Genomic DNA, 17510 nt, shown 5'->3' on the forward strand with positions numbered 1-17510 from the left:
AAATCGAAGCACTTCAAAAATCAATTCCCCTATATTAAAAAAAGTATCACAATATGGAACATGAAAAAAACCTTAAAAAAAGATCCTGACTTGTATACAATCTACCTTCATGTTTATGTGTATTCATATACATAGATACATACATACGCACATACTGATATTCGGTGCTACTTAAAATGAAGCAGTATGGCAAATACGTACTAAATACAGTGTACTCAAGCTGCTAGAAAGATGTTAGTACAGGATGAAAAGAGAGACTCCTTACATCTAAGGTTTGAACTCTGTACATATGGAATTCCTGGCAGCAGAGACTTTAGGACATCTCCAAAAGCAGGAGCAGAAAAATCGGGCTCTAATATATATTCAGTCTTCCCTCTGATATTCTGAAGTGCCAAGCACTCAACAACAGCTATTTCAATAATGAAAAAAGTGTGTTATGGCTCATGCTTTACATTTGGAGAAGACAGCAAGCTTGAGAGAGAACAACTCCTGTAAGAGCCAGTTAGAGCCCTTTCATCAGTATGCACTGAATTGCATGTTTACAGAGAGTCTTCATGTGAGGAATCTCATTTCAGACAGCGTATAATCACTCAATATCCTGGTTTGTAAAGAGACATCACTGTAACAAATTCATAAATATTAAGCCATTAAGATGCATCTTAATCAACAATAAAACATGCCCTTGTCTTTCTGCTTTCAAGTACTACGGTTGCAAGTGTGAGGCATTGGAAATTTTAGATACAAATCTTTTTAAAAACTTAATTATTTTTATTTTTTACAAAGAATTATAAAATGTATATAAGATGATGAAAAACTCATTTATCCTTTTAAGATTTTTATTCCTAGTGAACTTCTTGAAAAACATTATTTGAAAAATAAAAATCATAGACTCTGCAAAGTACAAAAATTTACATCTTTGCACAGTTCCTGTGCTTTAGTTGTATTGTATTCATTATATACATATATACTAATTTGTGCTTTTAATTACACAAGTTTAGTATGAACTTATAAAATTAAGTCTATGAGTTAACTATGCAAAAAGGATCTGGGAATAGCAGGAAACTTAACTAAACCATAAGTTAAAAAAAAAATCCTAAAATATATCATTTTAGTGAGTCTACTTCAGAGTAGACTATCAATATTACAATCTACTGAACAAATATCAAATGTTTACAGCAAAAAGTTATTCTTGCCTGCCTCCAACTCTTTAGATATTTACTATCTACTAATACGCATATCTGAATGCAGTATCATTCTTATCCACAAAGAAAGTCTTCATTTACGTATGAACTCCATTTTTCTTCAGACTTGCTCTTAGCACGTCAATTTCCTTCCAGTTTCTAAGACAAAAAATAATGGAAAAAGAACACAAAATACAGTGTGGAGCATGTGAATTGAATAACAAGTACCAGCTTATCACAGTTATAAGACAGAATCCAGAGTACAGAATTAATCTGACAATCTTATTCCTCTAACAAAAGTCTTCATTCTGAATCTAAAAGTCTTGTGATCAGGAACAATCACATTTCCTTATCTGTCAAATCAATCTAGATATTTGCTTTTAACACACTATTTGAAAAGTTTCAAGGGCAGAAGGACTTAAATAGCTGTATGCAGAAAAACTCTTCATCACTGTAGAACACCAAAGCCTGTGAGATAAACTCTCTTTGTCATCCTGTAAGCCTGCTTTACAATATTTTATTTCAACAGTTTGATTATACTATCTATTACTGTGATTCATGTTGGTTTTACAAGCTGTAAGGAAGTATTAATCACTGTTATGAATCAGAAGATGCAATTTCTGCATACGGCTCTCTTTCACAGACCTGCAATGTTTTGAAGAGGACTCCTGACATTCGGACATACCTTGTTGAGTGTAGATGTCGCATTCAGAAGTTCTTGAAAATTTCTAGATCTTTAGGGGGTACTGGAGGCGTCTTGTTCCAGTCATCTTCAGGATAAGCTTCAAAATTGGAAGTATCCCCATCATTGGATACTTTCGGTACTATGGGAGGCTAGTCAGAACAAGCACAACAAAAATGTTAGTACAGTTTCCTCAGTGAGCTCCTCTCCATCATATTAAAGCAGAAATTCTGTAAAAGACTGATTAAACAAAAGGAGTACGTATTTATAAAAGTTCACCTTTTTCACCAATAATGAATGGCACGACAGAGATAAGCTTGCAGCGACACAGACATGTTCCAACACTTTGTCTGTACTGCAGTTAAATATTGTGGTTAAAGGACACTTATAATGCAGATACCTATTTTCTTTAGCACTCAAGTTCTAGCTGCTTTGCAGACTGAAGGTAACTACTGCAAAAGATTACTACAACTAAGCTTCCAGGCACGTGCCGTTACAGCGTAATCTGCCACTCTCCTTCCTCACCCCTGCCCTCTTCTGTGGCCTATGATCAAAAAAGGAGTGTAATCACATTAGGTTCCTTTCAACTAAGAAAGAATCTTGATAGCAGCGTGGGTAACTGCTTTCTAATTGAAGGAAAAAAGCCTCCTCTTCTCTTCATTGCTTTCAAATAGATTGATTGCTTTTAAGGAGGTTGAAATGACTAACTTGTGTATGCCTCACACTACCTACTGTGCTTTTTCCTAGCCTAGCAATAAATGCAAGCAGGTAAAGAAACTGCTGCACTGTAGAAACTCATTTCACAAGGATGCCTGTAAAAGCATCTTAATTCAAATGGACCTTTTTAAGGAAACTTGGAGGCGCCAAGAGAAATACCTGTTTTCTATTTCTTTCGTCAGAGGATCCTTTGGATTTCTAGTATTGCCCACCAGCTTCACAGTACCTGTAGTTTTTCCTTGTCTTATAACTAGCATCGAGATTACTCTGCCCTTCTGGCTACAGGCTATGAGATAAAGCTCCTTTCTGGAACATTTCATTAACTGCAGGGGTTAATGTAGGGCAAACCCCTTTTCTTCTCTCAAGGGACATCCATCTCTCTATCCCCTTCTCAGTAACAGAGACCTTAACTATCGCCATGACTCCAACCACTTTAGGATAAGAAAACCTCACCGAGGATCACCAAACTGGCTAATAAAGTCATACCACAGACAGAACTATAAAGTACGGCAAAATGTTATTCTGTATCTCCTCAAAAAGATAAAAGTCTGGCTTCCCCCAGCTCTGAGATCTTATCTGATCTTTGGGGCTTCTCAGTTTGAAACAATGTCATCAGCAGGTTTTCAATGGGAAAGAAAGGGTCCTGACGGATGGTACTTCTAAGCTTCAGCCAAAAGCAAAGTCCTACTTTGGCAATGTGGCAGTCACAGCATACTGTCCAGACGCTTAAGAAAATGTGCAGAATCTGTCCTGCTCCAGAGAGCTATCCGCTCCACTGTGCGCAATGCCTGGTACCCCCATCTCCCTGTAAGCATTTTTTCAGGAAAACCAGTTTTGTGAAGTGACACACAAAAAGAGAAAAATAAAAAAAAAAGAAAGAGAGAAAGGAAAATCCTCTATTTTAGATTGACAAAGTTATTTTCTCTCTTTCAGCCGTTACTATTATTTGTATAATACTGATATTTAAGATCTTATCAGGACTGTGAATCAATGCTTTATTTATACAATAGCCCAATTCACACTTTTTACAGGGAAAAATGGTGCACTATATCCATTATTTCATATTTTCAATCTCTTCATCAGTATGAAATAGAGTGAGATTGTGAAAACTAATTCTGAAGAATATGGCCACCTCTAGAAATAACAAAGTAAATTTCTGACCCAATTCACATCCTTTCTCTGAAGTATAATTAAGCAGCATCTCATCTTCTAAAAGCTTAATGTAACCAGCATAAAGATTAAGAAACAAGTTTTGGATTCATAATAAATCTGAATGCCATGGTGACTTTTTTTTTTTTTTAAATAAAAATGCAACACAAAGGATGTTTGGACCTGAAACTTTTCATTTGTACCTCTAACACTCAGTTTTTAATATTATTTGATTGTTATTTATTTGGTAATACAGTAGGTTGTCATAAACTTCAGGAGTTGAAATATTTAAGAGACGTGTTATCATCCAGTTTGTGTTCTTTGTGTGACAAGAATTTACAGCAAATAATTTGAAAAACGTGACTTCATTACAATAGATCTACGTCAAACAACAAACTGGGTGTAGTAATCCTTAAAAAAACCCAACCAAAACCCCCAAAAAACCCAACCAAAACCCACATGTTTAAAACAATGTAAACTTTTTTTTTTAAAGAAAGAAGTCACCTACAGCTTTGTATTAGGATGTTGTCTACAAGAACACATCAAGAACATTTTCATCCCTTATTTACTTTGCAAGAACTCAATTTAAGATATCTAGCCAGAAATTCATTGTAAGGAACTAATGCAAAGAAAAGGAAAACCGAACATTTAATTGGTACTTGACTGACTGTGTACAGCAGCCTATGTTACTGAAAATCATTGCTGTAAGAAATCGTACTAGTTAAAACTTTGAAAAAGGAAAGAAGGAAGGCAGTTTTACTTCCAAAGGACTTTAAAAAGCATTTTGCAGTGTTGATAGCTTCTGCAAACATCTGCCCTCATTAATACCAGAATTCAGTGCCGTTAAAAAGTATGTTAGAATTACATTCATAAATCCTTATCTCTCACCTTCCCTATTCCTCCTACTCCCATAGGCTTTACATTTTATTAAAGCATTTACCTGAACTTGGCACAAAAATTTAAAGCCCAGAGTAAAATACTTCCACAGATGCAAGGGCAAGGGGGGAGGGGGGGAATCAGACCAACAAACCACCAATCCCCCCCCATCCCCCCAGACAAAAAACCACCAGCAGTTACTTACAAAACTCTAAAACTGAAAATTAAATGTTGTATTCACTAATCAACTTCAGCAAAACACAGCAGGGATTTTTTTTTGTTTAGACATTTTGTATACAGACAAAAATGCAAGCAGAATTTCAGATAATTAATTCTGCAGTGTAAAAGGGCAAAAATGCATATAATTATTGATGTGTGCATATACACATGTGCTCATACACACATATGAACACACAGATACAAGAGGCAACAAAACCTCAACAGATCAGCTTAAATAAACAATGATTTCTTCTGATATCCTATACAGTATTTTGCAAAATATACCTTTAGTCTCCTTTGAGGTACAGCATCCCAATCTATAGACCTGAACCATCTATGCCTCTTCACATCATCTGCTCCATTCTTTAAAGAAAAAAATCAAAGTAAGTATTTAGTAAGTTATATTTTATGTATGACAAACCATGTATTTCTTGATAAGAACTGTGGTATCAAGGCAGGCTAATGGTCCATCTAACCTTTTTTCTTTTCACAGGTGATAATCATTAAAAGATTCTACAGGATAAATTCATGGTGTTATTTCCCTAGCCGATCCTGAGTTCCAGCAATAAGATCCAAACTTCTTTTTTGTTTTTTAGCAGCGTTCTTCTGACACAAGGGAGATCAAGAATAGGCTTTGGAATACCCACAAAACCATTCACTGCAGTTCTATCCACTTCTGTTTTCTCCAACATTTTAGAGAATACCTCTTATTCAGATATACTTTCTAATTCTTACACTAATAAAAAAAAAATAACTGAGGGTTGATGGTGTCTTAAATAAAAACCATGTCTGGGAAGCATGCAGCTCTATCAAATATTATAGACGTTTAGTGCCAAGAACAAGAGGTTCTCAGTACTGTTACAAAAGTGTATATACATATATAAACCCATTTGTTTTCATTTTAGATATATGGTTAAAGTTATATTTGTCTTGTAATTATTATTGTCTCTGGGCTGACTGTTTTGATTACATACATAAGGAATGAAATCCTGCCCCCCCCCTCCCCCAGGATGAAGCTTGGTTCAAGCACAGACTCATGCTCAAGGCAGGGGGAAAACCAGCTGGTTCTCTGTCTCAGGCCTGATCGCAGCACAGTTTTGATGCACAGCACTTAAGCACATCCCACATGCAGCTCCATGGAACATAGCATACCACATATTTGTTTTTTTCAGATCTATATGGAGTGGGACTATCTATGCTCATATCCAAAGAGACAACAAGGAGAATAATTTATCACCTAGTTCCCTCAAAAGCAGATCTGATTGAATGCTTCACCAGGAAATGCCCAGTGGGATTTAAATCTTTTTAAACCAACTATGATTATGGAAAAGGATCAGACTTAAGACTGACCTACCGCCCCCACCCTAAATCCCACTTCTAGTTAGAACTATTTTTGATTTTGACATTTTAGCTAATTGCAGGGAAAAACCCCAAAACAAACCAAAACAACCACAGACTTAAAAAAACCCGAAAGCCAGCAAAACACATATCTCAAAACCCATGTTTGAATAAATCGAGGTTTGCCTTTGTTTTCTTTCAAAACTGTCAAAAGGCATGAAAGTTTTCACTGGTCAGTAACTTTCTAGATTTTCAGCTTATTAAAGTTTGGTTTTAATCCTCCTGCTGCCCCCCCCGAAAAACACTACGAAGAATCTGGAAGGATAAGGAAAACACTCATTTCCTAGCTTTTCTTACCAGTCTAAGTTTGTGCCATAAAAGGCTCTGAAAAGGAACTTTGCACAGCGGGTTCTAGCATCTATACTTGTATCAATATGTTCAAGGAACCTGGATGACTGCGCATCTTTTACCTTCTTCACCTATGTGCAACATAAACGGTGCTTTGTGCAAAAAAGCAAACCGCTAACCTCCCCTGCCCAGGGAAATGGAAATTTTAGCTGTCTCTAAAGAACTAAAAGATTACACTAGCTAATTTAGGTATCTGCAACACTGTAACAACAATAACAAGTCAATGAATGTAGTATTAACTTCTGGCAGAGTAAGAGTAAGTTAACCTACACTGAGTTTTGTGTGGTGCTTTGGCTAGCCTGTTAAAGAACCTGAGTTAGTTCACATGCAGCTAACTTCTCACTGCACTACCAACCATAGCTACTGCACAGCTGTAGAATCAAATAAGCTTGTAATACAGCTCTCATCTTCTTGGCATTACAAGTAGTACCACATCAGGACATCTCGCAGAATTCACAGGGTTGCTTTGTGTTCCTCCTTGACAGTTCACAGAGACAGATGTATTTCTGAGGTAGGCTGGAATGCTACCTGAGACACGTGAGTGTATTTTTGACTAGTAAGATAGTGCCTTCAGAAGTCTGTTCAGAATAGGATGAGTAACTCTTTTTGGTGGAAGACTATTCGACTGTGCTTAATCAGCCCCACCACCAAACTATCAGGACAATGACCAAACATCATGGTACTACAACAACCCTTTATTCTTTAATAATTATATAATTAATTATAATAATAAAAATAATAATTTTTAAGCTTTAAATTTGATTAGTACTCCTTCTGGGATTAAACAACTCCAAAGAAAGAACCAAATCAGCTGGCGCCTTCTTCTACAGGAAGTCTTCAAATTAATCAGTAAACGGGTAGGATTTTTTTTTTTGGGGGGGAGAAACTATCATGAAGGATAGCATTAATCCAGACAGCAGGAGTATGATTTCCAGAAATACAGTTAAACTCTGCATTTAGGATTGCACAACCAAAGTAATGTATGGGAAAACATATCTCAATTTCATGCTTATAAAATCAAAAGCCATAGAAGAGCTGTTCTTCATCTTTCCTACAGAATTCTTTCAACCTTGTGTTATGTTCTGCATTACACCTAATGTTTTGTACTGACCTTCATATTTCCTAATCGTCTTGTCCTGTCAACCACAAGCAGCTTCTTAATAAGGTCTCTGCAGTAAAGAAAACATGTTCTCTGTTAAACAAAAGAAAATTATATTTGACTGTCATACAAATGTTACAGAGTATGAGCATACTTCCCTTTGACTAGCTAATACTGTATATAATTTAGCCATTCATTTCCTTCATATTTTAGGACACTTGAGAGTGAATGATAAAAAGGAATAATCTGATCTAAAAGGAACGTTCAGAATTCTGAAACTTCTTTTTAGACTCTTTCAAGAAACAAAGGAGAAAAACTTTCTCTCTCTCTCCTCCCCTGCCCCCCCAGGTAGCACCATATCTTTCTTTGTATTTTTGTATTTTGCTGGGCATTCCGAATCTCAAAATGGATCTCAAACCTATTTGGCAGAACGCAACTCTATCTGTATTTTTCATATATATTAAGGCTGCACCCTCAACTTTATACACTGACATTTAAATTCTGTGGCAGCTAAATATTCAGAGAAACCATGGAAGAGCTAGTCATCTGCCTAAAACTAGTAACATCTATAAGCTGTAATTTCACTGAAAATGAAAAGCCTCCCTTAAGATTCTAGTTCATTGAACAGCTCTACACAAAGCTAAATCGATATTTTAAAAGATGAACATAAGTTTAGAAATATAAAGGACTTCTATTTTAATAGCAAAGTACTTTAAATATTAAACACCAGAAAACTCCAACATAAATCAAAGTGAGTATCACAATTTGTTGGGTTAGCTTGATTACTTATGAGTTGAGAGAAAAATCTGGCTTCACATTTTAATAAGCAGTTACTTTCAAAGATTATTTTGCTATTTATTTTTAGAACAATAGCATTCTGGTCTCATTGCATAAAGTACCAATGACAGGAAAGAACAAAAGTTTAGCCACCCTTCTTGTTTCTACAGCCTCAAATAGACCTGAAAGATGCAATACTGCATGAAATGCTGGGGATCTACAGAGTATGGCTAATTCCAATTTTTAACTTTACAGAAGGTTTAAAAAACACCCAACAACTTTATTTACAGAAAAGAATGCAAACATATTAATGACACACCTGCCTCTCCTCACCCCTAACTGTAACACCTACTATCCCAAAACAAAAAACAGTATTCTGTCACCTATCCTTGTAATCACAAAAGGATATGCACAAAGGATATATAAACTGAGAGTGAATGTGCTAGACTGTTTGAAAAGCTGTTGTATTTGGCAGGAATATAGTTCTAAAATTCAATTGGAAAAATATTCAATTGCCAGATAAAAGGAGAATAAAAAAGCCAAGGTAGAAAGCAATTTTTAAAACCCTGTCCTGGTTTCGGCTGGGATAGAGTTAATTTTCTTCCTAGCAGCTGGTACAGTGCTGTACCAGCACTGTAGGATTTAGGATGGAAACAATGTTGATAACACAGTGATGTTTTAGTTGTGGCTAGGCAGTGCTTACACTAGTCAAGGACTTTTCAGCTTCCCATGCCCTGCCAGCAAGAAGCTGGGGTCATGCTCAGCACATAAACTGGGGAAAGCTGGCCGGGGGGGCCACTGCTCGGGGACTGGCTGGGCATCGGTCGGCGGGTGGCGAGCAATTGCATTGTGCATCACCTGCTTTGTAAATTCTTTTATTGTTGTTGTTTTCTTTCAATTATTAAACTGTCTTTATCTCAACCCACGAGTTTTCTCACTTTTACTCTTCCGATTCTCTCCCCCATCCCCCTGGGGGCGGGGGAGTGAGCGAGCGGCTGGGTGCTGCTCAGCTGCCGGCTGGGGTTAAACCACGACAAACTCTCATGACCGTTCCAGCCAATCAGTGTTTGGATTAGACTAGATCATGTGACTGATTCCTTTTAGAGTCACCTTCTGGTCTATCACCAGACTTTAAAACAGAAGTAGGATTGGAAAGAAATCCAGAAACCCAGAACTAGATTCACAGGCTATATTGGCCAAAGGTAAAGCACGGAGTTTCCTATTCCTATATAACCAGAAAACACTGGATGGATCGTTCTTGGTTTGCTTGAAAAATTCATCTTAGAAAAGCACAGTTAAGGGATGAGCTTGTTCAGTGATACTGTGCTGTCACTAAAGATGAAGACATTTGCTGCATTCAACAGAACAAATATCCATTAAATTGAAGTTCAGTGCTTCTTTACTACATAGTTTCTAAGGAATAATTTAGAAATGACCACGTTAAAGTCAATCCAATAGATTGTTGCCATATGTATGTATTCCCCAAAGGAATGAAATTCTACATCAAGGTCTTTCCAGACCCATAATCATTAAACTGCTGTAGCACTGATGTTTCGTTTGGTATTTTCCAAAACTGTCTTTGCAAAGAAAAGTTTACAAAAGCAAAAAAAGAAAAATATAAAGAAATAACTTATAAACTCATTAGTGGCCAAAGAAATAGGTGGAGCATAATTAATAATTATGTTTTATCAGAAATGAAGTAACACAAAACTCTGCTGACAGTCTTATTTTGGAATTTCTAGTTGGTTAATTTATCATCATCATCATGGCAGAAGCTGCTTTTCAGAAGAGATGTGAACTAGTGGTCAAATGTGTCAAGGACTTCATGTATACAGGACAAAGGACTTGGAGAAAACATCTGATCAAATTGCAAGGCGGCCAACAAAAGGGACACAGTAGAGAGCAATATGAAGAGATGCTAGCTCAGGCCAGAAGGAACAGCACTTACACAAGACACGCAGAAGTCATACAGCACAGTAAGAGACAGTGAACATCATGCAGCAGGAGGGAAAGCAAAAATGGTACAAATTCAAAAGGTAAAAAGTGCGGGAGGGTGATAGGGGGTAGGTGGGTAGAAAAATGTTGACCAGTAAGGTTATGTAGTACATCTAGCTACAAAAGTTTTCTCAGAGTTCAAAAAGGAAAATAGTTTTGCTGCCTAAGAGCAGAGAGTTAAAGTTCAATTGTTATAAACACTGTATAGCACTAATACTTCAGACATAGCCTGGATGTGACAGGACCCAAGATAGTCTTTATCCTTGCTGAGATACCAACTGATAAGGAATCCAACCCAAACTATTCTATGATTCTATAAGAGAGAGAAAGCAAATGGGATACAAATAAGGTAAGAAGCAGACTGTCTTCTTAGGACAAAACAATCTTGGCACTTGCTTTAAGCTAATGGTGCAGAGATGTCAAAGACTATCCAGTTCTGCACACTGTGGTTTAAAAAAAAGGAAGAGGGGTTGATGGAACAAGAGAGATACATTATGCTAACAACTCACTGCAGAAAGCAGGTGAAGCCACGCAAATGAATGAGATCACCCAAAACCAAGGTGTGAAAGGAGGAAAGCCCAAGCTAGAATCCCATGAGACCCCTTTAAAGGCAGGAGTGTAATGGGAATGAGCTGCCAAGCACACACTGAAAGAACATCTGGATAAGAGAAGCTGGGAAAGAGGTGTATCAACAACTATGTTGATTAATGGATCTTACAATTCATTAATAGTCATGTCTAGACTGACGAGCAAAACCTGCACATACATGCTTACTACCATAACTAGGAAACTTCACAGCATCAGGCGTCTTCTGGATAGTAGAAATCAGCGTTGGTCTGTGAATGCTGAGCACAAACAGAAGCTAACAGCACCTATACTTTTAAATGCTTTCACCATGTTAGACAGGTTGCTAGTGATGATAACCTAATTTGAGCTGTTCATCTTCTGGTCACACTCTTATACTTCAGCGCACACAATACTATGTGAGAAACTCAGTTTAGTTTCTAAGACAGACTGGGTTAGGAAGACCAGGCAATGAGACTACATTAAATTGGAAACAGCATTGAGATAGTAAGGGAAAACTGTTAAGAACAGACACAAATATGAGACACTAATCAGCCTAAGGTGATGTAGACATGCTTGATTCAGTGCACCTGATGATTCAATGAAGGCTTAAAAAATCCTCCCCAAATGATTTTTTCTGCAAGAGAATTCATAGAAATTCAGAGAAAGTTGGACAAATTTCATTAGATTTGCCATACAACATTTTATCTGTTTACCTAGTGGTGACAGTAAGCAAGTGCCATCTCTAAGGTCACTTCCTCAAATCACCTTGAATGATTAACCTGGGAATGTAAGAATAACTTCCTGTCCTCACTCACTCAATTATGTCTGCTTCTGAGGAGAAACTTCACGTTTAAAATTGCACTTCCTCTGTTCTAATGTTTACTAACAATTATTTCAATTATGGAATTTTTAAACAGGGAAAAAAGCATTTCCTCTGCAATATACTCGTAACAATTGCAAACTGCTATGAATAAAACCGACATATGCATATATAAGACTGCGTATTGAACTGGGGTCCCGCTATCAGAAGTGGAAGTTGATTTTACACTGGAACTTCTGAAGTATCAGAAAGTTCATTCAAGTAGTTACGCTGACGGTGACTTAACTGGTACATATGCATACAAAGGAACAGTTTAGTGTTCACTTCCTGCTCTCCTAATTTTTATTCATATTAAATTATCTCCTCATATTTCTCCTCTTTTCTTCCTTCCACGCACCAACCTGGTACCAACGAGCTTTGTACAAGGTGGAAAAGCATTTAATATTCCAAATTATGCAGAAAAGTAAGAGAAAAGGATACTATCTTACAACTGTATCCCCAGCTTGAAGTCTACCAAACACATAATTTTACTTGGATTGCAAGAGTAAGCGTAATCTAAAAATATTTTCCAACATGGTGTTTTAGAAAGTCAGAATCTGGTATCTGGTCTTCCTATGAAGATCCTTTAGAAACAATGATCAGGAGGTATTTAGAATAGAAAAGACGGTGTTTGGAGTCATGGACTTACTTTACATATAAATCCAAATGCCTCGGGAAATCTATTTTGCCAGCAAGAATCTTCTGATATATACCGAATGGATTGTCATCAAAAAATGGAGGAAACCTATTTTAATACAGCAAATTTTTAGAGGTTAGATAAAGGATTTCTAAAAAATCTTATAAACAATATTATGTTATAGTAATTCCCCTCAGAAATCATTGATTATATAGTTCTTTTTGGTAGGGCATCATCAATCAAATACCAACTTGAAGAACAACTTAAGTTAAGGCTGCTATTGCGAAACAGAAAACATTTTTGTACGCAACACATTGAATATAGAATTAAAATTGAAGTATCACAAGAGATTTTTGTTACATTAATACAGTAAAAATAATCAATTATGAAACAAATTTTCAGTGTTAAAGTAAAAAAATGCTTTGCCTTTATCTACAAAACCCAAGGGTGTACTTTCCACAACAGCATTACCATTTTTTGATCTTGTCCTTTAGCTGCAGGCATACCCTTATTCACTAGTTTCTATCTAAAGTGTCAAAGAACCCTCATATGAATAGATTGTCCAGTTCAGTTTATTGTATTTCTTGAATTCAAGTATATGTTTTGTTAGAGAAGATTTGAAAGAGACAGACTGTTCGGAACCTGAAATCCTCTCGAAGTGCAGCTGTCTTTCTGCGTTGGACAGATAAAGCACTTATTTCACCCAAGATGATCAGTAAATCAAGATGCAAGTGAAATTGTACACTTAATATTTTCTAAAAAGTTTTTCATTAAGTTATGAGCTAACAGAGAGACTACTTCTTGTTTTACAGCTACAGTAAGAACTGAGAGTGTTTTGCTGTTGTGCTTCCTTTACTAGTATAATACATACCCTGATTACTGCAAGAAGCTCAGAGTACGGGTGCATCAGTACAGGCGATATAAGCAGCTTAGCCCAAGTGCCAATAGGTTTTCAGAGTGGCAGTCACCTTTTTAGAAGTTACCACAGGAAACCTTTTAGGGGAATGGAATAACTAACTACTCATTCACTAATCTTCGTCTCACTTTGACTTCCGTAACATGAACAAGGCATCCCTCTTACTATGCTTCTGTCTCAAAGCCCCTACAGAATAGAAAAAAGGGATTTTGACTATCAACCATATGAATAACATCCAACCACTATTACAGTCCAACGTTTAAAATATTTTCACATCTCCCTAATGTTTTATAACTACTTTCTGAGAGAACTTAGCTGCGTGCATACACACACAAATACAGTGCTGGTGGCTTTGGAAATCATTGGTAGCACAAACAAGGGTGAAAACAATGTTTCTTCATTTCACTTTCTTTCCTTAATTTTATGTTACTCAAACTAGCTTATTCCTCAACACGTACTATACATTATTTCCATTACGTAAGTGTTTTCAGAAGTACTAATTTCTTCATTATTCAGCTGATGGTCAAGTGGATTAGTATTTCCTTTGAAATATTAGAAAATTCAGCCACAGACAAAACCAAATTCCATCAGAATAGTTAAATAAAGCTGTCTGTATGCATAAGGTAAAAAAAGAAATACTTCAAAGCACAGAAAAGCATGACAAAACTATCTGGTGAAGGAAAGACTGAAGAACATTTGTTGGTGTTGTTCAGAAAGCCAGAGTAGTTTCATTATGAAAAACTGAAGTATCTCAGCTAGAAACAAATGGGAAAATAAGAATCTCAGGAAAAAAATATTTTTGTTTTTATAAATTCCTGCTTTGACACTAAAGAACAAGGAAAACGTGATAGATATTTAACATGCATGAAATTTTCCCACACCAGAGAGACTAGCATATAGTGTTTCTTTTTCAGTCAGGCAATGTTATGTCCTTCACATTCTCCAAAGCAAGTTGACAAACAGTATACTCAATTTCCAATTTTGTATTTGTTATTACATATTAGCATCTATAAATGCATAAAGCAATTAGAATCAGACTTTGTAATGATGTATTACAAAGGTGTCAGCTGCAGTAAGCAGATTGATATGAAATGCAGGGTTTTTGTCCTCCATCTCCAAACATTCTGTACACTACTGAGGTGTGAAATCAAGAAGAATAAGTATATGTTTTTTCATATTTACATATGTTTAAATTGCTCTTTGCTTTCCCGCTTCAAAAATCCAAAATTACTATGTCTAGAATTCTTGAGAGAAATTTAAATCACACTTGGCTATATAATAACTTAATGGTGATACTGCTTAAAGTGCATTTGAACTGTATGCAAAATGAGAATAGCTTTGAAAGATTACAGTTTTCTTACGGACAAACCAAATAACTTGACTTTGATACTACTTGCAAATGTCAAGCTGCAGCACAGCACAGATTTTAGACCAAACAACGCAAGTATTGTGCTGGAAGATACCTAATAAATCAACAAAAACCCCCCTAAGTTTCAGACTGCCTTCACACCATAACACAAATATAAACAGCTGCCTTTTTTCCACCAACTGAAAAAGAAGCTTAAAAAAAAAATAAGTCTCTGTATATGGGACAACAGCTGCAAACCATTCCTTTTGCTAACTGATGCATAACAATGGCACTGACATTGGTCTCAAAGATAACAGATAGTTTTAGCACTGAAGAAGAGAAGCTGTAAAACCTCAAGGGAAAACACACAGGCCTGAGAATATGAAATTGTAGACAGGAACCATTAGCTACCTAAAACGATAGACCAGCACATCACGTATGACCACCAAAGCAGAAACGGAAAACACAAAGCCCACACTAAATGAGAAAATTCAGTTAGCTACACGTCTGATGACAGGACAATTATGACCTAACATATCTAACATTAAATAACAAGTATATTTTCCTCTGTGGTAGATTGTAACAGAACACATTTACTCAAAATAAATAGATCTTTCAACTCTTTCTATTGACAGTTTGTTTAGCTTGTTTAGATTAACTCGATGAACTCAGTATTACTAATCTGTTCCATAAAGATTTCTTCTCACCCCTGGTTCTCCCTGTTCTTTCCCCTTCCTGTATTTTACTATCTTAAACCTAAATGGGACCTTGCCTTAAATCTAGTACGTGCAGAACTAGAATTGCATGGGCCTCTAGAGTTTAAGTTAGAGAAATAAGACACTGCAGAACAGGAAAGTGTGGTTTTGTTTGTTTTCAGAGAGACCATTTCCTTACACACACATCTCCCAATTCTTTTCAATTGCTTTTGGGATTCAGAGAGAGTAAGTTCAGGAAATAACTACCAAATGTCTAAGTAATTTACTTGCAGACAATAACTTAGTCTTGAAGTCAGGTTTTGTTCACCTTCAAATAATTTTTGTATTTCTTAAATCTTCTTTGAATTTCAAGGGATAAAGTTACCTAGGACTGTTTTTGTATTAATAGCTTTGATAGTTAATATCAAGCCACATGTTGAGTTGGTGAGGAAAAGCGTTTTAACACACTACTGCCAACAACAGCGAAAAGCTGATAAAATGCTAAAAGCATACGTCCTATGTGACAACCTGCCCTCTTAAAGAAAGCACACACAAGCCACAAGCCCTGCCCCCCTCACCCCCAAAATCTTAAATATACTAATCAAGTACTATCAATCTACCCACCCCCCAAAAAAAACCACCCCACCCCGAAACCTCCAAAAAACAAAACAAAACCAAAAAAATCCCCAAACCAACCAACAAACTTGGTTGTTGGTGACTCTTCTGGTGTTTGGACAATCTCTCTGAGGATTCCCTTGACCAATTTGGGCTGCTCACCCTTACAGGGAGCAGCAGAAGAAAGGTGAAGCCTGGCCTCTGCACAGATCAGCCTACATAAATAACAACTTTTTATTAGACCAGTCAGCCAAGCCTGCCTGGGTCAGTAGGGAACCATTAGTGCATTTTTATGCTTTTTCTGTCCAGAAATTGCCTTGAGATTCAAAGCAAATGCATATGCAAGCCTTCAGGACATTAAGAAAGCAAGCAGTGGGCAGCAATGCTGTCCTGGGATAAAGTTTTGATGCTATTGGGTGGACTTCTTCACAGCAAACACACGCGATGGATTGGAGCTCTGAAGTGATCATCCATCAGGGGAACCGTCTGCTCAAGCAACCTGACGAGCTTGTCCAAACACCAGAAGAGTCACCAAAGTTACTCCGAGCTGACAGTACTGCATACAGAAAAGGAAGAATAAATCCATGCAAGGATGTTGCTGTTCCAACTTCACTCTACGAGGCTGCAGATCCAGAATGAAAGGCCATAGAGGCAACCCGATGCACACTCAGGGAGCGAGAAAGCACAGAGCACACTGGGCCCGGTACCGAAAAGAAGTTCTAATGACTATGAAACCAAAACAGGTGAAATACACCATGTTTCTTCCAACGCTTCGAAAGCCTTGCTTTCACCTGCATTTGTTCTACTGCACCAACCATGGCAAAACCAATTTTTTTCAAAATTCCCACTCTTTTAAAGTACCTTCAAAAGATACAGCCAAGACAAAAAATAAGGAAAAACATACGGATGCCTTGTTCAGTACCGAAGCAGAATTTCATGTTCTCCCTAAACCAGTTATTTATTTTACTGAAAATAGTATTTCTTTTTTGAAATCAGAGCAAATTAAGACAGTTAATGCCAGAAAGTCTCTCTTCATTTTGAATTTGTATCTTTTGGAAACATTGCTTATCAAGCAAATTCCAAAACATCAAACGTAGTGTTTGAGCAAACTGATTTCCAAATAGACCTTTTAAGCTTTTCCCTGTTCTTTTCTCTTTGGTTGAAAGAAAACCAGTGCTTAGTAGTAATACAAGCTGTACTAATAAAAGTCTTCCTGCTTGCCACTATGCATTTTTACAGACTACAGCTCCCACTGCAAATATTGCTTCACTATACTAGAAATTACAGAAGTTTCAAAGGAAACTGGTAGTCCTCTTCTTCACCCTTTATAGGATTTTACATATAAAAATTAAGCTTCAACAAAACCTGAATTTCCAAAACAGATAAGGAAAAGAGCAGCTGTTAAAAAAAGTCTTAAGTAAAAAAAAAAAAA

General features: G+C 36.6%; 1 protein-coding gene across 1 annotated transcript in view; it reads right to left on the minus strand.

Annotated features, from left to right (window-relative positions):
• Positions 1-1290: 1290 nt before the first annotated feature.
• The window catches only part of PRKX (protein kinase, X-linked), a 29675-nt gene continuing 13455 nt past the window's right edge, over positions 1291-17510 (minus strand). The window contains exons 5-9 of the mRNA XM_009281365.2: positions 12517-12612; positions 7682-7739; positions 5110-5187; positions 1867-2015; positions 1291-1340 (exon numbers count right to left, since the gene is read on the minus strand). Coding sequence (XP_009279640.2) covers positions 1890-2015; positions 5110-5187; positions 7682-7739; positions 12517-12612 — 358 coding nt within the window. The 3' untranslated portion in view covers positions 1291-1340; positions 1867-1889. The remainder of the gene's footprint in view (positions 1341-1866; positions 2016-5109; positions 5188-7681; positions 7740-12516; positions 12613-17510) is intronic.

Source organism: Aptenodytes forsteri, unplaced genomic scaffold (assembly GCF_000699145.1).
Source record: "Aptenodytes forsteri isolate BGI_AS27 unplaced genomic scaffold, ASM69914v1 Scaffold212, whole genome shotgun sequence".
NCBI classification, from domain to species: Eukaryota; Metazoa; Chordata; class Aves; order Sphenisciformes; family Spheniscidae; genus Aptenodytes; species Aptenodytes forsteri.